Source organism: Mixophyes fleayi, chromosome 3 (assembly GCF_038048845.1).
Source record: "Mixophyes fleayi isolate aMixFle1 chromosome 3, aMixFle1.hap1, whole genome shotgun sequence".
Taxonomy (NCBI): Eukaryota; Metazoa; Chordata; class Amphibia; order Anura; family Limnodynastidae; genus Mixophyes; species Mixophyes fleayi.
In genome coordinates this window covers 242,538,743-242,559,157 of record NC_134404.1, presented here as the reverse complement: position 1 = coordinate 242,559,157, position 20,415 = coordinate 242,538,743, and the positions used below count along the sequence as shown (strand labels likewise).

Here is a 20,415-nt window from a genome sequence, read left to right as displayed (position 1 = left end):
CTGCCCTCTGTCAGGCTGTCCCCCTCTCGCTGCCCTCTGTCAGGCTGTCCCCCTCTCGCTGCCCTCTGTCAGGCTGTCCCCCTCTCGCTGCCCTCTGTCAGGCTGTCCCCCTCTCGCTGCCCTCTGTCAGGCTGTCCCCCTCTCGCTGCCCTCTGTCAGGCTGTCCCCCTCTCGCTGCCCTCTGTCAGGCTGTCCCCCTCTCGCTGCCCTCTGTCAGGCTGTCCCCCTCTCGCTGCCCTCTGTCAGGCTGTCCCCCTCTCGCTGCCCTCTGTCAGGCTGTCCCCCTCTCGCTGCCCTCTGTCAGGCTGTCCCCCTCTCGCTGCCCTCTGTCAGGCTGTCCCCCTCTCGCTGCCCTCTGTCAGGCTGTCCCCCTCTCGCTGCCCTCTGTCAGGCTGTCCCCCTCTCGCTGCCCTCTGTCAGGCTGTCCCCCTCTCGCCGCCCTCTGTCAGGCTGTCCCCCTCTCGCCGCCCTCTGTCAGGCTGTCCCCCTCTCGCCGCCCTCTGTCAGGCTGTCCCCCTCTCGCCGCCCTCTGTCAGGCTGGCCCCCTCTCGCCGCCCTCTGTCAGGCTGGCCCCCTCTCGCCGCCCTCTGTCAGGCTGGCCCCCTCTCGCCGCCCTCTGTCAGGCTGGCCCCCTCTCGCCGCCCTCTGTCAGGCTGGCCCCCCCTCGCCGCCCTCTGTCAGGCTGGCCCCCCCTCGCCGCCCTCTGTCAGGCTGGCCCCCCCTCGCCGCCCTCTGTCAGGCTGGCCCCCCTCGGCCGCCCTCTGTCAGGCTGGCCCCCCTCGGCCGCCCTCTGTCAGGCTGGCCCCCCTCGGCCGCCCTCTGTCCTCCTCGGGTTCTCCCAGCCGGGACCCAGCTCTTCCTCTCTCCCGCAGCTGTCACTGATGTCGATATTCAGCGGATTGGTAAGTTTATGTGCTCTTTCTTTTTTTTTTATGGCTGGCCCGCGGCACCCCAGTGACAGCGCCGCGGCGCACAGTTTGGGAACCGCCGTGCTAGACTGTGATACAAAACAGCATATCAGATAGGTAGTACTTCATAGTGTCTGGGATTTTCTTGGACCAAATTTAGCCGTCCACATGAAATAGGTAACTGCTGATTTGTATGTCCCTGTGTGAGGGTTCTAATTACAGTGGGATATGCCTCATGCCTAACTAATGCATTTATTAATAATAATAATAATAATAATAATAATAATAAAAAAAAAATATTATTATTATTATTAGATTCATAATTGTGCAATTTGTCTGCACTTCATAGAGCAGGCAGTTGGTGGTGCGGTTAGTTAGATTAAGAATGTCCTAATATAGTAACAAGAAAATGAAGGAAATAACATAAATACCAAAGGCAACCAATACCAGTTTTTGTTGTCCTTCCTGTTCTTAAAGTCCTTGGGTGAGTATATATGTCAAAAATACACTAAAAACTGACCAGTATACAGCAGAGATCCCATACTCCTGTGGTGTTGCAGTTTGGGAGAGAAATGTGTTAATAAAGAATACATAATACAAAAAATACACTTTGTCATTACTGGATATCAAATGTTTATACTTATCTAAATATATACGCCATACTTTTTTTTTTTTCTTCTATAGCATGTTGCAGTGTTAAGGAAGTGATTCCCTAACAGAGCAGTCCTATTATGACAGACAACTTGTCTGACCTGCTTTGCAGAAATGCCCTGCATGGATTGGTTGTTTCATACACATGCTTGGGGTCAGTGATCTCACAACAACCCAAATGACAATAGTTTCAGATTTTTGGTCTGTATCCAGCCCCATTAAGACATTGTCTTAAATATGTCAGAAGGACTTCCTCTGGCTGTGTAATGGAGTTCGGTAATAATGCTTTACTTTTTAACAGAGCGGCCATGGAATGTCGGGTAACATTGAACAAGTAGCCATTTAAGGCACAGGACATATAGTAATAATAAGTAATGTGATGCATATATGGAAATATTTCTATATTTCATTGTTTTAATTGCAGTTTCTGTACCTAAATAGATTTTTTTTATTTTTTTTTTTCCCGGTGAGTTAAAAGCCACAGCAATGATTCCAACCAGTCAGTGACTAAAATGGGCATTTGCTATGTTTCCTCAATCCATTGGTTTAGTCAGATGGAGAACAAACCTTATTGCACAAATTATATATGCTGGCCTATCCCTGTGAAATACAGTGTTCTCCCCATTTCCCGGTTGTTCCACCTGGCTGTTTTTATTGGCACCTGGCTCTTTGTGCCCAACAGAGTCTTATTATATTATAATAAACAATTGTTTCTCCTAGTATAACAGGCACTATGTGAGCACTATAGCCAGCAGTGTGTGTTAGACCACTGACCACCAGTTCTGGCAGGTTTTGACAATAACCTCCAACATTAATACATCTGCCTCAACCCGGCTATTTCTTAATGCCACCCAGCTGCTTCTTAATGCCAATCTGCTGACAAGATTTTCTGGGGAGAACACTGGAAATATAATGATATCTGAAGTCATAGAGGAGTTGTGTGACCATATAAAGCAGGCCTGTCCAACCTGCGGCCTTCCAGATGTTGTGAAACTACAAGTCCCAGCATGCCCTTCCAGCTATCAACTGGTTGTCTACCAACAAAGAATGCTGGGGCTTGTAGTTTTACAACACCTGGAGGGCCGCAGGTTGGACAGGCCTAATATATAAAGGTTATATAGCTCACAGACATACAAAATGACTTCCAATAGGGTCATTCCATATCAAATCAACACATTCTGTAATTTCAATGAAATTTGGTATAATAAATGCTGCCATGGGTGTAAAACAACCCCCAAAGTCTTAGGCTGACGTGTACTGGTTTTGAAGTTATATGCCCTTAAAGCTGCAAATTTTAAGCAAAAAAATTAGCTTTGAATTTGTAACTCACCTAATTGAGCTAGAAAGTTAGGCAAGTTCTCATTTTAAACCTCTTCTTTTTTTTTTTTTTTTTTATGGACTTTCATATGATATATATATATATATATATATATATATATATATATATATATATATATATGCACGCACAGCTGTATGTTTCAATAAAAATTAAAATGGTAAAATTTTCAAAATTTAGATTTTTTTCAAAAAGCCATATTTTTTAAAATGTTTGAAAAAAAATCTCAAAAGTTGTTTATACTGTTAATAAATCCCCAAAGCTTTATTTTGGGATCATGAATGGATCATCTGCTACAAGAGCTTTCATTTTTGAGTGATTCATGAAAATTGTATTTATTGAGGCTACACATCTGAGAAAATCCACAAAACAATATTTTTTTCCAGTTCACTTCATTAAAGGAATACACTATCTTCTTCAGGTGTGTTTGGGGATAAGATTCTACAGACAGCACCTGCTTCCACATCCGGGCAGGCGTGCAAACTTAAGTGGAAAGATCCTCCATGTGGAAAGACACTTCAATTGTGAAGAGGCCTGCCTTTTGCAGGGACAGGTTAGGTTTTGGTGGGTTTAATTAATGAAGAAAAGCCCCTAGGTCACTAATTTATGCCTACCCAGCCCTGAATCGTTTGTGTCATGTTTGAAAAAGCGGATTGTTTAATTACAGTGGAGTATCCGACTGGGAGAATATGTGCTGGGAGCAGGGAGGAACAGCAACTTGCAGAAGGGGTACACAACACAGTGGCAGTCTACTGCTTCCAGAGGAAACTCATAAACTATATAACAGAACTCAACATTTATACAGTTATTTAGTTTATACTTATATTAGCATCACATGTGTAGTGTTTCAAAAGAAAATAACATGCAGTTGCAGTCTTAACAAGATTAATTGTGTCTCTTACAACTAGGTTTTGAGATATGGAATCTCATTTTCGATATGCTGTAATGCTTACGTCCGTCCTTTTGGTTATGCATATTGGCTACATGGCTGATTCATGGATCCTGAGGTAAGCAAAAAAAGAAAAATGCATTATAGATTTGGTTTATTTAATGCTATTTGAACAGTACTGTGTGGGCATAGTTTATAGCGTGCAGGTTATATGTGTTCTCTGAATATATTCCCTTTTTGTATACTGTATGTACAGATGTTTAGTGGGGGTGTCCATATTGTGAGTCGATTAAGCTGCCACAGTTTTAATGTGTGTATAGCTGTACCTAAAATGTAGCAAGTGTGACACTGCTGAATGCAAACAAAAGTAGTTAGAACCAATACGGAGAGAATGCAAGGGTAAACAAGAAGATTCCTCTTCTGCCTTCATATCCCCAAGACCCCAGCCAGACCAGCTCCAGTTTACGGTTGTTTTCCGCTTCATTGGGACGGATGTTTCTGTGGTCTACATCACTTGTTATCTTGTTATTACATGCAGACCTATTGTATTACATTATCAAAAGTAGGGAATGGTCACGCAGCATATCCAGACAGATTGTACTCTACAAAGGAGTAGCTTCCTGTCTGGTAAGTCAGATCAGCAAAGGACTTATTTCCTCTCAGATAAATTATTGCTCCGTCCTATAAAAAACATATTCTGCAAGCCCCATCTCCTCATGAATCCTGTGCAAAACCTGTACCCTGTACCCTTGGTGTGTAATACTCCACATTCTCTGTTGGTTGGTGTGAGGAGTGATTATGTGATCATTGCCTTGTGGGTGCACTAAATCTCACACAGCAGTTTGTGATTGTCACTCATGCTCACACCTACCCATTATTTAAAGTTGGCAAACTATATTTGATTTGTCCGTTTTGTAATACAGAACCAGTAGAGCCCCGGCTGTAACAGCTCCCGGGGCTCTGCCTAATGGAAGAGACGCATTTGTAAACTCTTCCATGGAGGTTTAGTTGAACCTTAAAGTCATGAAAATGAGATAACTACATTAATCTGGAGATAAAATAATTGATATCTAATATCAGAATTATTTCATCCATCTGTTATTAAAGTTTCTTTATTAAAGTGTCTGCTGGGCAAATTGTTCAGCACAATTGTGGAAATGTTTATCAAGATAAAACAAAAGTTAGTTCTTTTTTTGCCATAGTAATGGATCACAAATGTGGTATATATAAAAATATAAATATTTTTACGAGCGAGTGCAAGCTTCATTTTTGCAAAAAAAATCCATATTTACATAAAAAAAATCTATCTTTACAAAGCATATCCTATGTAACATATAAGTCTAATAGCCTTTCACATCCTCTGAAGTTTCTTTTTAAAGGTCCTCCAAGGAGAACCTTTCCCTGGAAGACGTTGTAGACCAGGATGGTTGTGACCTACAAGTATGCCAAAGAGCCCCACAGTTGTGCTAGCTAATCTCTCTTTTTAATAATGGTTCAAGCATTTACATGAGAGTTTTGCAAAAAGCTTGATATCAAGTCCTTCCCTCCTTGATCAACTATAATCAGGTTTGATTTGTTCCAGGGCTTCAGGCAAGGGGTAACACAGATCATGATAGGATGTCATGGAAGTTTATAACACATATTTGTAAGACAGTAGGTATATCTGGAAACCTTCTGAATGATATATTAACTGTCTGATGCAGATTGCAGGAAACTTCTTAAAGATCTCATTATTTGCAGATTATATTCTGTTAACACTAACTTGCCAAGGAATTTCCTTTCCCAATCTTTACAAATATGAGTTGATATAGTGAAATTTCAGGGTATAAGATTAATTGTTCAAAGTCTGAGGCCAAGCTTCTTTACGTGTCCCTTCGAGAGAGTGCTTAAACTTGATTTACAATTTTAAATCGCAGAAGTAAAACATTAAATATCTAGGGATTGAGACCCGTTGGACGACCTCACTTCCCGCGGCCCGCTAAATGGGGAGAGAGTTAGAGGCACGATCGGTCCACGTGGCTGGACTTAGAGGGTGGCACTGCTATCAATAAGTCTGTGAGAGCCAACTTCTATCTGGAATTAACCCAGTGGAAGGTGCACTCAGTCGATCAGAAGAGGCGCTGATCTACTGCCCCTGAAGCTGTCACACCTCCGAAGCCGACCCGGCAGTAGGCACACACTTTTGGCAAAAAGCGACACCGATCACTTATCCTTAGACTCCATCCTGGCAGCAATTGGGTTCCGTGAAGTGACTTACCTTCCCACGATCCTTTCTCTTGTATACTGGTGAGGTTCGGGAGTTCCGAGAAGCCTGCTTGGTTGGACTGGAGGACAGACACTTCTCACTGGAGCATCCTCGCTGCGGTTGCAACGGACCAATTCCCTTGGATATAGCTGTTGTTGGAGACATCTGACCGTCGAAGTGGGAGTCTTTTCACATCTTTTACAGTCCCATTTTGTTGCAATCAATGCATTCAATATAGTATTGTTGGTATATAATTTCTTGGGTAGTTACTACAAAGCTTCTCTTGAGGACCCATTTTGCAGACCAAGGGGTGTGGTGAGTACCGATATGTGGAAGTGCATGCTTCACGTACCAATACTCACCCGGGTTTTCTGTGGCAAGCATTAGCCTATGTGTAACTCATTTGACTTTTCTTGCCTTTTCTTGTTGACTCGCACCAATTGGTTCATTTTCAATAGACTAAAGCTATAGTCCAATTCTGCCATCACTGATCTTTGCTGGATCTGGACTCTGAACATTTCCCTTTTTTTTTTTTTTTCTCCTTTCTTGGGGACATCTAATATACCAGGTTTCCCTTCTTGAGTTTGTTACTGTATAATACTATTTGGATAGTTATTGCTTTGCTGCCTACTGTTCTATATCTCTCACTAGACATAACCATTGCCCTAAGCATTGATAATTCATACAGTTACCTTCACACTTCACTATAATTTTGATACTATTGGGGAAGCTAAATAAGTTGAGAATTGACTGACTCTAATATAACTCTGATATATTTGTTACTCTGACAACAATTTTACTAATAAGTGATTTTTACATACTGTACACAAATGTTGATGTAACCCCAATTTGTTTTCCTTTTTTCTTTTTTTTTTTTCTTATGTGTTTGTTCATTGTAAGGTGAGAGTTCACTACATAACCTTAGTAACGTATTGCGGAGACCTTGATATTGTATTCCCTAACAGGTACCTAGATTACTGTCTCGCAGTAGTGTCCTGCTGGCTAAGATATGGACAAATATTGTAGCAAAAATATGTCTAAACGGAAAAAATAACAAATCAGACCAGGTCAAGATGGGCAGAAACATACCTGGATCGGGCAGAGGTGCTTCTCCTCCTGCCTCGCCCCTCGCTACAGGGGATGTGGAGGAGGGGGATTAAATTTCTCTCTCAGGGCCCTCAATTACCCCAAGCTCAGACACGGCCCAAAGCATACTAAATAGCCTTCTTCCTATCATAGATCAAAAATTCGGAGCCACCCAGGCCACCTTAGATGCAGCTGTCGCTAAAACTTCAGAGAATTCAGCCAGAATAAATATGCTGGAACAACGTACCAGCGATGCGGAAGACAACATTCTGATTCTGCAAAATGGGTCTGAGCAACATTCACGTCAATGGTCTCAAATGCAAGAAAAACTTGACGATCTGGAAAACCGTAGCCGTAGGAATAATCTTCGGTTTATTGGTATTCCAGAGTTTGTTAAAGGGCCTGACTTATTTTCTTATCTTAGCCAAGATTTAATAGTCGTCCTTAATTTACATGACGAAATTGACAACCCACACATAGAGCGAGCTCACCGTTTGGGTCCATTTAAAGAGGGTACTTCTACCAGAACACATCCTGTTGTGGCCAGATTATTAGATTTTAAAGATAAGGAAAAATTACTGATAGCCTTTAGACGGATTAAACAATTGGAGATTGAGGATAACAGAATACTGATATTTCAAGATTATTCGGCTGTGTTGTCACAAAAAAGAAAGGCGGTTGCGCCAGTTTGCAAATTCCTGGCTGGTAGCAACAAAAGCTTCGCCCTTCTTTACCCAGCCAAGCTTAGAATGATAGAAAATGGCTGTACTCTTATCTTTGACAACCTGGAGGCAGCTAAACGCCACTTTCAGACACCCACTCCACCTCCTGGGTCACCAACTAGATCCCGCTCCTCCCCTCTTCCACCACCGTGAAATGACACAACACTCTTGAATTAGTCACCTAGGCGGAAATTTGCTGACACTATGCATGATGACTATGTTGTATTTTCTTCTTACGATAATGTGAACTCTCTATGCATATATTTGGTTATGCTAAAAATGTATATGGTTAAATGTTCTGTGATCTCTGGTATTACCCCCAGAGATCAAACACTAAATTTGGTTAGGAAAATCTTAGAAAAAGGTTTGAGGTATGAAACTCGTAATGCATTATATGTTTTGATTTAAATTTTCACAAGTTTGCTTAATATCCAATGTTCCAACTTACATTCGCAAGACAATGAAATCAACTATTCACATCACATCTACTACTTGATGGTTTTTGAGGAGTTTATTTATGTTCTCCTTTTACACACCTTTTGCCATTCCAACTACCTCATTGTGGGGATAGGTTAGAGATGCATTTCACACAATTAGGCTCTCATCTGTCTACTGCTCCACAGACCCCTAATTTATCATCTTGGAATGTGGGTGGTCTCAACTCTCCCATTAAACGTAAAAAGGTCCTTACCCATCTTAAACGAGCCCATATTGATATAGGGTTCCCGCAGATAACCCATTTGAAGGAGGCCTTTGGGCTAGCTGGATTGGGGACTGCATCTCGGCCTCATATGAAACAACATCCAGGGGAGTGGCCATGGTAATTGCAAAACCTCTTCAATATACAGTTTTGTACACAGTCACAGACCCTGAAGGTTGATACTTACTGGTTCATCTACAAATAAATGATGTGAAATTTACTTTTTTTTTAAATCTTTACGCCCCTAATGGAGCACAATGTGATTTCTATCAATCCCTGATCCAGCTCGTCTTGCAACGCGATACCCTCAACTTTGTGATTGCAGATGATTTTAATTCCGTTATTGACCCATGGATTGACAGGTCGAGTGCACCTTCTACAGCTAGACCATGTGACCCTGTGTGTTTCTTTGGCCTGATGTCCAGGTGTGGCATGGTTGATCCGTGGCGCCTCTTAAACCCAACGGATAGATCATACTCTTCTTATTCTAACGTACATGGATCTTTCTCATGAATAGATTGATTACTGATACTTTAATGCCGTGGGTTCACAAGGCAGATATTGCTGACATAGTTATATCAGACCGTGCCATGCTCTTTCGGTCCAGAATCCACTTTCGAGCCAGAGACCCCGACATTGGAGATTTCCCTCTCATTTGCATAACTCCGACCATTTTCAACAATTTCTAAGACACAAATGGGCTGAATACTTAGACGATAACATTGAACACTGGGATGATAAAATTATTTTCTGGGAAGCCTCAAAGACGGTCATGCAAGGCCAAATGATAGCATATGTGTTTAGTCATCATAAAAAGGCGAGAGAAACTTATGACTCTTCATAGATCGGCCGAGGCTTATACTAAATACACTACCGTCCAGCCGGAATTGACGTGGACTGCCTATCGTTAGGTGAGATGACTTTTAGAAAGCTTTAGATGGCAACAAGGCCGGCAAACTTCTTGCAAACATGACTAGACCCCAGGAGCGCAGAAGTCATGTAGTCGCCCACAAAGCCCCCCCCCCCCCATTCCTCTAAACTTCACTAAAATCGGAGGAGATACTTGAGGCCTTTCAAACTTATTACTCGGCCTTGTATAGTGGTTCTCCAGCAAACCCTCAACTAATGTCTAATCTGGCGTTAGTGAAGGCAATTTAGCCTCCGTCAAAAGTTTAAAGAGAAGCTTTGGCGATTAACATGACACCCCGAGATGTAGATTCTGCAATCAAACATTTGAAACTTCATAAAACACTGGGCCCCATTGGTCTTACTGCAGAATATTACAAGGCCCTCAGGGGAGGCCTGGCCCATATCTTGGCGGATGTTTTTTCCAAAATACATAGAGTACACCCAATGTACCCCTCATTAAATTTTGACCACACAGTCCTCATCCCTAAACCAGGCAAAGACCCTATGTTGAAAGAGTCCTGTTGACAAATTACCCTTTTGAACACAGATTACAAGCTTTTAGCAAAAATTATGGCAGACCGCTTACAAGCAATCCTCCCGTGGTTGTTAACATCCCATCAGTTGGGATTTGTGGCGATTGTGGCCTCAAACCTGGGATCTACATCCAATATGCTTCTTGGCCTAGATGCTCACAAGGCTTTTGACTCTGTGGCATGGCCATTCCTACATGAAATTCTCTCGCATAGACGTTTTGACACGGATTTTAGAGCCCTAATCGCTTTCCTCTATACCTCCCCCTAAAACATCCGTCTTGGTCAATGGGATCACGGGGTTTCCCACAGGAAATGTCTAGAAGCCGTCGCCAAGGATGCCCACTTTCTCCATTACTCTTTAACTTGGTTTTGGACTCCATGCTAAGAGTTTTGCAGAATTGGAACCAATTGTGGAGGGTATAAAAATTGGAAATAAAGAACTCAAAATCACAGCTTTTGCTGACTATGTAATGATCTATATCTCCAATGCTGAAATATCCCTTAAATCTCTGATGGTTTGAATAGTGGAGTTTGGATCATTCTCTGGGTCCACTGTCAATTTCGAGAAGTCCACAGCCATGTATTTGGGTAAGAATGCTGTGATTCCAGCCTGGGCACGAGACATTCCCATAACATGGGCAAGATCGGCCATGCCATACCTGGGCATCCAGCTTCTGAGAGACATTTATTCTCTATACGACCTCAATATTTATAAGGCAATAAATGCATTTGAACACGAGGTGAGAGGTTGGAAACGCCTATGTCTCTTCTACGGAGGCAGAATAAACATAAAAATATTATTTTCTAAACTCCAGTACCCACTTCAAGTGTTACCATTACTGACTAGATCAGACTCTGTTAGACTTGATGCAGATTTTAGACGTTTTATCTGGAACTCCAAAAAACCTCAAATTGGGTTAATTAAACTACAGCAGCCCAGAGACAAAGGGGGGCTGAATTTGACAAATGTCATTAGATTCAATCAAGCGGCCCAATTACAACACCTTAGAGACTGCCTGTACAATACCAACATTTACACCCACACTGCCCTTGACCAGAGTTTTATTCCTAGCCTCAATTTACTGGCTTTTATTCATCTACATAAGCAGGAATTACCAGATCATATTATACATAACCCACTCTTATTTACCACATGTAAGCTTTGGCACCAACTTTGCCGCATGTACCACTTGAACCCCTATGCTTCAATGCATCTTCCTTTATTACACAGCCCGGATTTTCAGAATGGGACGGCCTCCCTTCCGTTTACTGATTGGGCGAATTTGGGAATTAAAATTAGATCATTGATGTAACTACACGCAAACCTATCTATGACTTATGCTCAGGTTAGCTCCACTTATCCACATTTAGCTCCTCATCATCTAGCTATATATCCGTGCCAACATTACATGAGCACGGTCTTACATAAATGTTCACCCTCTGAGTGGAATAATTCCCTGGACACCATACTCTCAAAAGCTCCCTCAACTCATCATGCCATCTCGCAACATTATTCAATAATACCTACTCAATTCAAATACAATCCTCCTAGAACTGGTCTCTCCCTATGGCAAGAACGTTTTCCTCATCTAACACCAGAGGTTCTTTTGAAGGCACTGGCCAATTCCACTAAAACATTATTGGCCATGACCTAATAGAAATGTGTCTTTATCTGTCATAGAGTATATTTGTCCTCATCCCGTCGCTAACAGATAGGATTATCGGACTCCCATAGCTGTCCGAAATGTGGATCTCCACGAGCGGACTTGACACACTGCTTTTGGGAATGTCCCCCAATTAAACATTTCTGTACCCAGATCTGGAGATTCTCTATAATGCATCTGGTGAACTATGCTTCCCTCTCTTTGGAGTGGGCAATATTTGTAATACTCCCAGATAGTTGTAAAATTGGTAAGGGACGTAAAAAGCTTCTGCTAGCAATCTCGGCTGCGGCCAGAAAGAGTATTCTACAGGTCTGGACCCAGAACTCTCCTTCCAACTCTTTTCCCTTTTCAAGGAAAAACTCTATCACATATTTCGCATGGATTGGATAGAAACATCTCTGTAGAAAAACTCTAGAGTAAAGCAATTTTTTGAAACATGGGAGAATTTTATCGATCTTTTACCTCATACTTTATGAACACAACTTTGGAATAGCTTCCATATTAGAGTGGTTTGAATTGAGAATGGTTATCGCAGACCCCCCAATTAACCTGACTCCTAGTACCTAACCTCTTTCTCAACTAGAAGAGGATGGACAGACAAATAAATGGTGTCTTTATATACTACTTTATCTTGCTCTCAGGTAAAATATGTTTTTATATCTCAAATAACTACTCCTGGTAACTGTAGATGGCTACACTGGAGAACGGGACATGTGATGTTAAATATTCTCTGGATTGTAATGCAATTGTGACAAATATGTATGTGTTTTCTAATGCATTTGGGTCTTTATGTTGTATTTTCTACCTCAATAAAAAAAAAAAAAAAAGAGTAAAAAACAAAAAATATCTAGGGATTCAAGGTTTGACATGCTATATCACGTAAATTTCCGCTAGCTGTTTGCCAAGCTCCAGGCTGAATTGTCTTCCTGCATTCATCTGATGGCTCTGATCTATTTTGTGGCTAGTCAGAATCATTGCAGTCAAAATGAATGTCCTACATAAATAGCTTTACCTTTTTCACATGCTCCCAATAGCCATCCTGCATTTCTTGCTAAATAAAAGCTTTTTCACAATGCTAAACCTGCAATGTCTCTGTAAACATACTTAAAAAACTATTTTCAGGGGGGTGTGGCGGTGGGGGTAGTGAGGCGGTAGATTCCATCCAGATATTAAATCCTATTTGGCAGCTCACTTCGCTCAAATCGTGGCCTCCTATACCTTCTTTGTTACGATCTCCTGGGTTGACATTGATGCCAGACTCCTTGAAAATGACCGCTTAGCTCATTTATGGTGACTACACAAAACCTACAGACCTGTAGTATCATCTTTTCTCTTTACATAAGGCCAAGATTTTCCAAATTTATTGTCAATTATTGGATGCACTTGTCCCTCTGTAGAGCCAACATGAGTGGGATTGGAAAGAAACATAGGGCTAGATTTACTAAACTGCGGGTTTGAAAAAGTGAAGATGTTGTCTATAGCAACCAATCAGATTCTAGTTTTCATTTATTTAGTACATTCTACAAAATGACAGCTAGAATCTGATTGGTTGCTATAGACAACATCTTCACTTTTTCAAACCCGCAGTTTAGTAAATATACCCCATAGACTTCCATATGAGGAGGCACGAGGGAGGAAATTGTAAAATGCTCAATTTCAACTTAAATGAGAGAACTATAAAGTTTATTATCGATGATGTTTCCTTATGCTGCCCTCTGACTTACTGGTGAAACTGTGGCCACAGGGGAACTTTGTTTCATATTTGGGGACCTGCATAGTAATCACTCCCTATTGGGATATGGTTCATAGCCTCTTGGACTCTAGGCTGGAAGCCCCAATTCAAAAGGTCCTATGTTTTTTTTGTCCTTTTGCTTTCCTCTGCCAAACCTTTGCAAGCACTCAGAAAAACTTGTTTTCCATGTGTTCGTTGCTAAATGTGTCTTGAAATTGGAAGAACCGCCTTCCTCTTCCTTGGAGAAAATAACTTGCTTTCCTCCTCCTCCTCCTCCATTTATGGCAGCATACACTAGGTTTACCAATCAACTTATGCATCCCCTTTGTGCAGATACTTGCATGAAATCAATGTAATAAATGTTTTAAATAAATCGGACTTGTTGTTTTGTGCTCGCATAACATTCCAGACCACACTCTGTGGTACTGCTTAAAATATAGAGGAAAGAAAGTATATTTAGTGCATTATCCTCACTTTTTTTTTTAAAAAAAAAAAAAAATACATAAAATCAGTACATTCACATTGAAATTAAAAAATAAAACCTATAATTGCTTCTTTGCTGTGGTAATATAAGCTTTTCCTACCAGAGTGAGGTAGAGCCCCCCCCAAAAAATTGAGTTTTTATCCTGAGTGTTGGAATCAGATCTTTTAGTTCGTCACAGCTCCAACACGTTTCTACCCAATAGGATTTTTGTCAAGACTCATCAATGGTTACATGATTGATATTATTCATATAAAATGCAGAATAAGTTCAATAATACTCTACAAAGTGTTTAGAACACATAAAAATAAATCCCCATTCATGTTGCTTAAAATATAAAAATAAAACCCATGATCTTTCATAAGCACCGTCTATCTTCATGATGACACATGACACTGGAGCGAACTACAACATACTTGCGCCCTCAATGATCTAATTAAAAACCTATACCTGAATCATGCAAGGAAAAATAATGAGAAACCTATCCTTGTTGCAATACTGTTAGATATAATATAGAAGAATTAAAAATTGTCTGTCACCAGACGGGGGTGACCATTGCCAGTGTGACATATTGCAGACTTTATACTCAATACCCTGTAATGCAACATGTCAGACAGTTTACCTGGTCTCCGAAGTGATTCATCTGGTTAACGATTTTCCAGATAATGCATACCATTTAAAATCTCACTCGGGAGCTTAACTATAAAACTCCGTTTTAACCTCAAACTAATAAAGACCAAGCTAAAGTGAAATCCATATACATGTCAACAAATATTCTGATTCCTTCTGTTCACTAAACCCACTTATAAAGAATGTGTCTGGATACAGTAAATGGAAAGGCTTTCTTGACATCTTTTGAGACATCTCCTGTTTAAATGTTTGCTTTCTCTCAGAACACCTTGGACAACAGCAGTGTGTCAGATTACTTAGTCTTATGGCTTCGGCTATAGAGGTGGTAACATGGGCCAGTTTACACACAAGAAATGTTCAGTTACATTTTTTCTAAGTGGAGCAAAGATACAAAAAACAGATCAAGTTATTTTTCTGACAAAAGAGGCAAGACGGGATCTGTAGTGCTGGTCAGCAGACAACGTTTTGGAAAAGGGTAGAGCACGAGCATCACAACAGATGCCAGCCCACACGGTTGGAGCGCCACATGCAAATATCGCAAGATCATTGGCAAAGAGTCATTTTACCCAAAAACATGAGTGATGAGGGCAACGATCGAAGCATGTGTTTGTTTGTTTCGAGGACCTCATGGTGCTTACCTCAAGTGGACCTCATGCGGGGCCGGACTGGGACTAAATATCAGCCCTGGCATTTAAAGTACACAGGCCCACCTTAGTTCCAGCAGGAAAGAAAATATGTGCCGCAGCAGCGGCGCCTAACAGGGCGTTACCTCATTGTGTTGTGAGTGTGGCCAACATGGGGCATTGATACATACATTATAATAATACATTACATTTATCACGCTCTCCCAGCCACATCACGCTATCCCCCCAGGCACATTATGACACCCCCAGCACACTGTACTTATCTATGCTTCTGGTGCTGCTGACATCCATCAGGGTGGGAACTTCCTGTAGAGTGAGCAGGGAAGCTCTTAGTCTCACGAGATTACCAAATCTTGTGATACTTAGAGCTCCTCGGCTTCCTCTGCAGTCTGTCCTGTCCGGCAACTCGGAGCAGCTATCCGTTCCCTTCCCCTAAACAGAGGTTGATTAAGAGTCAGGGTATTTATGACATCAGGGCCCCTATTATGTAACATGGTTATCATTTTAGACAAATACACAGGCACTACTGTTAGAAGCACACAGCTTTGCCTTCACAAGCAGTACGTTGTGAAGCAGGACATACCTCCAACTGTCTATGCAGTCGGACCAAATCCTGACTAAGGGAGACAGTCACCCAAATTCAGGACTGCCCCACCAGAGTCAGGACAGTTGGCAGATTGTCCTGCTCTCTCCTACCTGTCTTGGTCACTTTCACCACTTGTAGCAGCTGATTTCTTTAGCTCAGTTCATTCTTGTCTTGATCCTGGAATATTGGATGCCCTATTTTGAAAAAAAAAAATGGGTACATTAGATTTAGAAAACTCCAACCAGCCCCGGTGTTAAAACAATAGCACTCACATTTTATAATTAGGCCTCCAGCAGTGGCGGATCCAGGGGGGGCGATCGCCCCCCCTGGCAGGGGCTTGCTGCCGGCGGCTGCACACTGTGCAGGTCCGTTCAGCAGTGACCGTGTGCTGCCGGCTGCTCTGATTGTGTTTTAAACACAATCAGAGCAGCGGGGCAGCACACTGTCCCTGCCGAGCGGACCTGCACATACTGTGCAGCCGCCGGCAGCCTTAGAAATTAGAAAGGGGGCGGGGCCTAAATCGCCCCCCCTAAAATCGCCCGGGGTATAGCAATAGTCTGGATCCGCCCCTGCCCTCCAGTCTCCTCAATAATAATATTCACATTTAATAAGTAGACCTATTTCCCTCCAACCAGCCCCAACATTAAATTAACAGTATACCCATTTACTCAAAACATATTTCCCTCCCTCCAAACAGTCCCAGCAATAAATTAAATAGCATTAAAGTGTAATAAATATAGCCATTTTCCACAACCATCCCTGGCCATAATTCATATTCACATTTAAAGAATAGCCCTCCTCCCCAAAATCGGCCCCATATTCAATTTATAGCCCTAAACCACCCCAGCATTAAATTAAAGGTTCCTTCACCTCACCTTAAATAATCAGCCCCCACCTACACTCCACCATTAAATAGCCTACCTCTCACACTATATTAAGATCCTCCCTTCCCTCACATATTCTATTAAAATACTGCGTGTGCGCACACACACACACACTATATGAACATGGCCAAACGCACACTATAGCAACATGGAGGTCACACAGACACGCTATTAGCCACACAAACATACTATTCGCCACACAATTTGCCACACACACACTACCACACAATTTGCCACACAGACACACTACTAGCCACACAGCCACACACAATATAACCACATGGCTTATAGTTGTATTTGCCAAGTATATGCCAGTAACAGTAAAGCAACTCACTCTGTCTAATCATGGGCAACAGGCAGTCTGCAGGCAGCCAGTGACCTGTTGAGTCTTTACCAGCAGCCTCAGCTCTTATCTGCGTTATGCCCCCACTCTGATTGTTAATGAATAATTCAGACCTGAGACTCAAAGCTGACTGACCGACTTTCTGGTCAAGGTGGTATTAATTAGGGAAAATTGTTTATTAGTGGCCATTGGTAATTAGTAGTCAATGGCCACCGGTGCCCTCAATAAGTGTGGGCTTGTGGGGAGGGCCTGAGTGGCATGTGTCTATCTTTGATACATTTATTTTAATTTATTACCGAGATTAAGGGTATTGTGCAACACTTGTGACGGTTAGGGGGCTGCACATGTGGCCCTTGAAATCTATCAAACTGACCTAAACCGTTCTATAAGCAGTGGTGCATATCATGTAGGTATGCTCTCTCCATGTTATATTATGGCATATGTAGATAAATAATGAGAATATATAAACAAAAAAGGACTACCACTAGCTGCTTGTGCTCCACAATACTGTTGCCAATGTGTTTTTAAATATATATATTATTATGAAATATGTATATTGATATTTTTAGTAACTCAGCAGTTCCTATGCCATTTACTACCGTGTGTGACAGTGGACCTGCACAGCGGGGATAACTATTTGCCACACAGGCACACAGACAACGAGTGGCGTTTATTATTACATAGTACGCTGCAATCTGGAACATTTTCAATCAAAAGCACTAATATCCAACAATTTGAGTGTTTTCTACCTATTAATGTTGGCTCTATTAGATCATAGTCTCCATTAATCAATATTGGAATTCCCTCCAACTGATTATTTGTATCAGATTATATTTCTTGATTATTCAGCTGATCCAATGCATTTTTATTATCACTTTTGCAATGTTTATATTCATATAATTCATGCAATCCTTTTTTAGTTGCTTTTGGTGCTCCTAACAAGAGCCATTCCTACGATTCTTTTATTTTATATTTTTTTGTATTATACTATGAGACCGGTCTCTTATGTTGTATTGTTATGCATGTTTTATTATACTATTTAAATTTAAAATAAATGATATTAAGAAAGATCACTTTGCGCTGTCAGATACTTTTTTACTTTTACAGCCACACAGAACACACTATTACACAGACAATTGCCTTTTTACATCTAGCAGCAGCACTCTGCTCGCTGCCCGGCAGACGGAGAATCAGTGACTGCCGCCTATGCGAGCAATCACATGGGACAGCACCACGTGACAGTTGCCGTCCCATGTGATTGCTCGCATAGGCGGCAGTCACTGATTCTCCGTCCGCCGAGCAGCGCGCAGAGTGCTGCTGCTCGGCGGACATGGGGACCGGCCCATCTAGCCATCGGCCCTTCTGGCATTTGCCAGATGGCCAGTCCGGCCCTGACCTCATGGCAACATGAGAAAATGCCCAAGTAAGGAGGTATATTGCCAGATATGTGGAGAAAAAAAACATGCTGTGGATGCCTTCTCAGTGCAGTGGTAATCCAGTATGGGTTGTGTCTCCGTCCATGCTCAGGTCTTAAAGAAAATACTCAAGATAAGACAACAGTATTGCGTTTTTGGCCTCACAGGTCTTGGTTTCATCAAGTACTTCCGCTATCAGTGGAGAAATTGTGATTCATTCCACTTCAGCAAGACCTGATCCATCAATGTCTAATAAACCATCCAAAATCATGGTTCTGGAGACTGGCTACATGGCTACTGAGGGAAGACACTTAACTGCCAGGGCTTTTATAGCAAGATAAGAACTATTAAGGCATACTACAGAATTTGGGATTCACTGTGGTAGCGGGTACTAATACTTTTTTTTCAAGATGGGCTTGAAAAAAGAACTAGCTGCTAACACCCTGAATTTCAAAGTCTGCTCCAGTAGCCATATTACACAGCAAAGGAAAGAAGACCGTTTTTTCGTTCTTCATTATCTTCATGGGACTTGATCTTTGTATTGGTGGACCTAACAGAAATATCCTTCGAACCGTTAAAGGAGATTACTCTGAAATCCCTCACAATCAAGGTGCTATTTCCGGTAACAATTATTTGAGCGAGGAGAGATTCGATGCAGAGGAGACATTTCTTGTTATATATGAGGATAAGGTAGTATTAAAAAAAATAAAAAAATCCTAAGTTCCTGCCAATTGAAGTCTTGCAGTTCATATCGATCAGGACATTGTTCTACTTTCGTTATGTCTGAATAAAAAAAATCCAAACGAAAGGAAACTTCATTGTTTGTTTTGAATTTAGTCTGTGCTATTAAAGTTTATTTGACGAGTGCACAGGAATTTAATTTTAGTTTTAATCGGCGGTAATAAGAAAGGTGAAGCAGCCTCAAAGGTGTCCGAGGCAAGATGGATAAAATCTTTTCATTAGAGAGGCATATACAGCAAAGAAGGTGAAAACATAAAGGCTCATTAAATAAGAGCTATGGCAACTTCATTGGCAAAGAGGGAATCCATAGAAGAACTAGGCAAAATACAGTTTGGGCTTCACCCCATAGTATATGCTGTTATGGAAGTGGAAACAACATAGTATATTACCTGTTAAACTGGTTTCCTTGACTCATGATCCCTAAGTTCTGTTATTACTTATAATGTGTTGAGATATCTTTCAGCTTGGAGAAAACTAGAAGACACAGAAAGGAGGGAGGTGGGGCCGTATATTCCCTCCAGGTGTGTCGTCCTTCCTGTCCTGACTCGCTAGCAAGCCATGATTATCCCCATAGTATATGCTGCCATGGAGGAGTCAAGGAAAGTAGTTAAATAGGTAATAGTATCTCCATGTATCTGGGCAGGTTTGGACCCTGTGGCTTTTTAGAGAGAGCCAAAACGGTCTCCACATTTCTAAAGAGTGTTCAATTCAGAAAGACCAAGGGGTAAATGTATCAAGCTGCGAGTTTGCAACTCCAGCGATTTTCTCAGGAGAGTTGAAACTAGCCGATGTATGAAGCTGAGATTTCATGCAAAATCGCCAGAGTTGTGCTTCTGTCAAAATCGCTGTTTGCAAAATCGCCAGTGATCAAACTCCCGACTGTTTGCCACTGCAGCTATACAGCTCTCAAATGTATGAAGCTGCGAGTTAGCAAACTCAGGAGAGTTTGCTTCAAAACACGCCAGATACAACACGCTGCTTGATAGCAGCGTGTTGTACAAACACATCACTGTTATACTGCCCTGGCAGTGTTAAAATGGTAAAGAACAGATAAAAGTTGAAAAAAAAAAAAGCGTGAGGTCCCCCCGCTATTTATGCTTAACCCTAGTGCTGCCTGACTAGTGCTGGTCCCGTGAAAATCGGGGAAAAATTTTGCGTGGGGTAATACAGTAAATACAGGTTACGCAAGTAGCGTAGCGCATGCGCAATGCGCTACGTTAATTGCGTAAGCGCTAGATACAGTATTATGTGATTTCCCCACTAGCGTGGGAAAATACCATAATACAGTAGTTAGCTCTTACGCAAACAGCGTAAGA

General features: G+C 41.7%; 1 protein-coding gene across 2 annotated transcripts in view; it reads left to right on the top strand.

The window, feature by feature from the left end:
* Positions 1-20,415, top strand: part of RNASET2 (ribonuclease T2) — a 104,889-nt gene that overhangs the window by 16,867 nt on the left and 67,607 nt on the right. For both annotated transcript variants that reach the window (XM_075203362.1, XM_075203363.1), the window contains exon 2: positions 3,804-3,902. In XM_075203362.1, coding sequence (XP_075059463.1) covers positions 3,814-3,902 — 89 coding nt within the window. In that variant the 5' untranslated portion in view covers positions 3,804-3,813. The remainder of the gene's footprint in view (positions 1-3,803; positions 3,903-20,415) is intronic.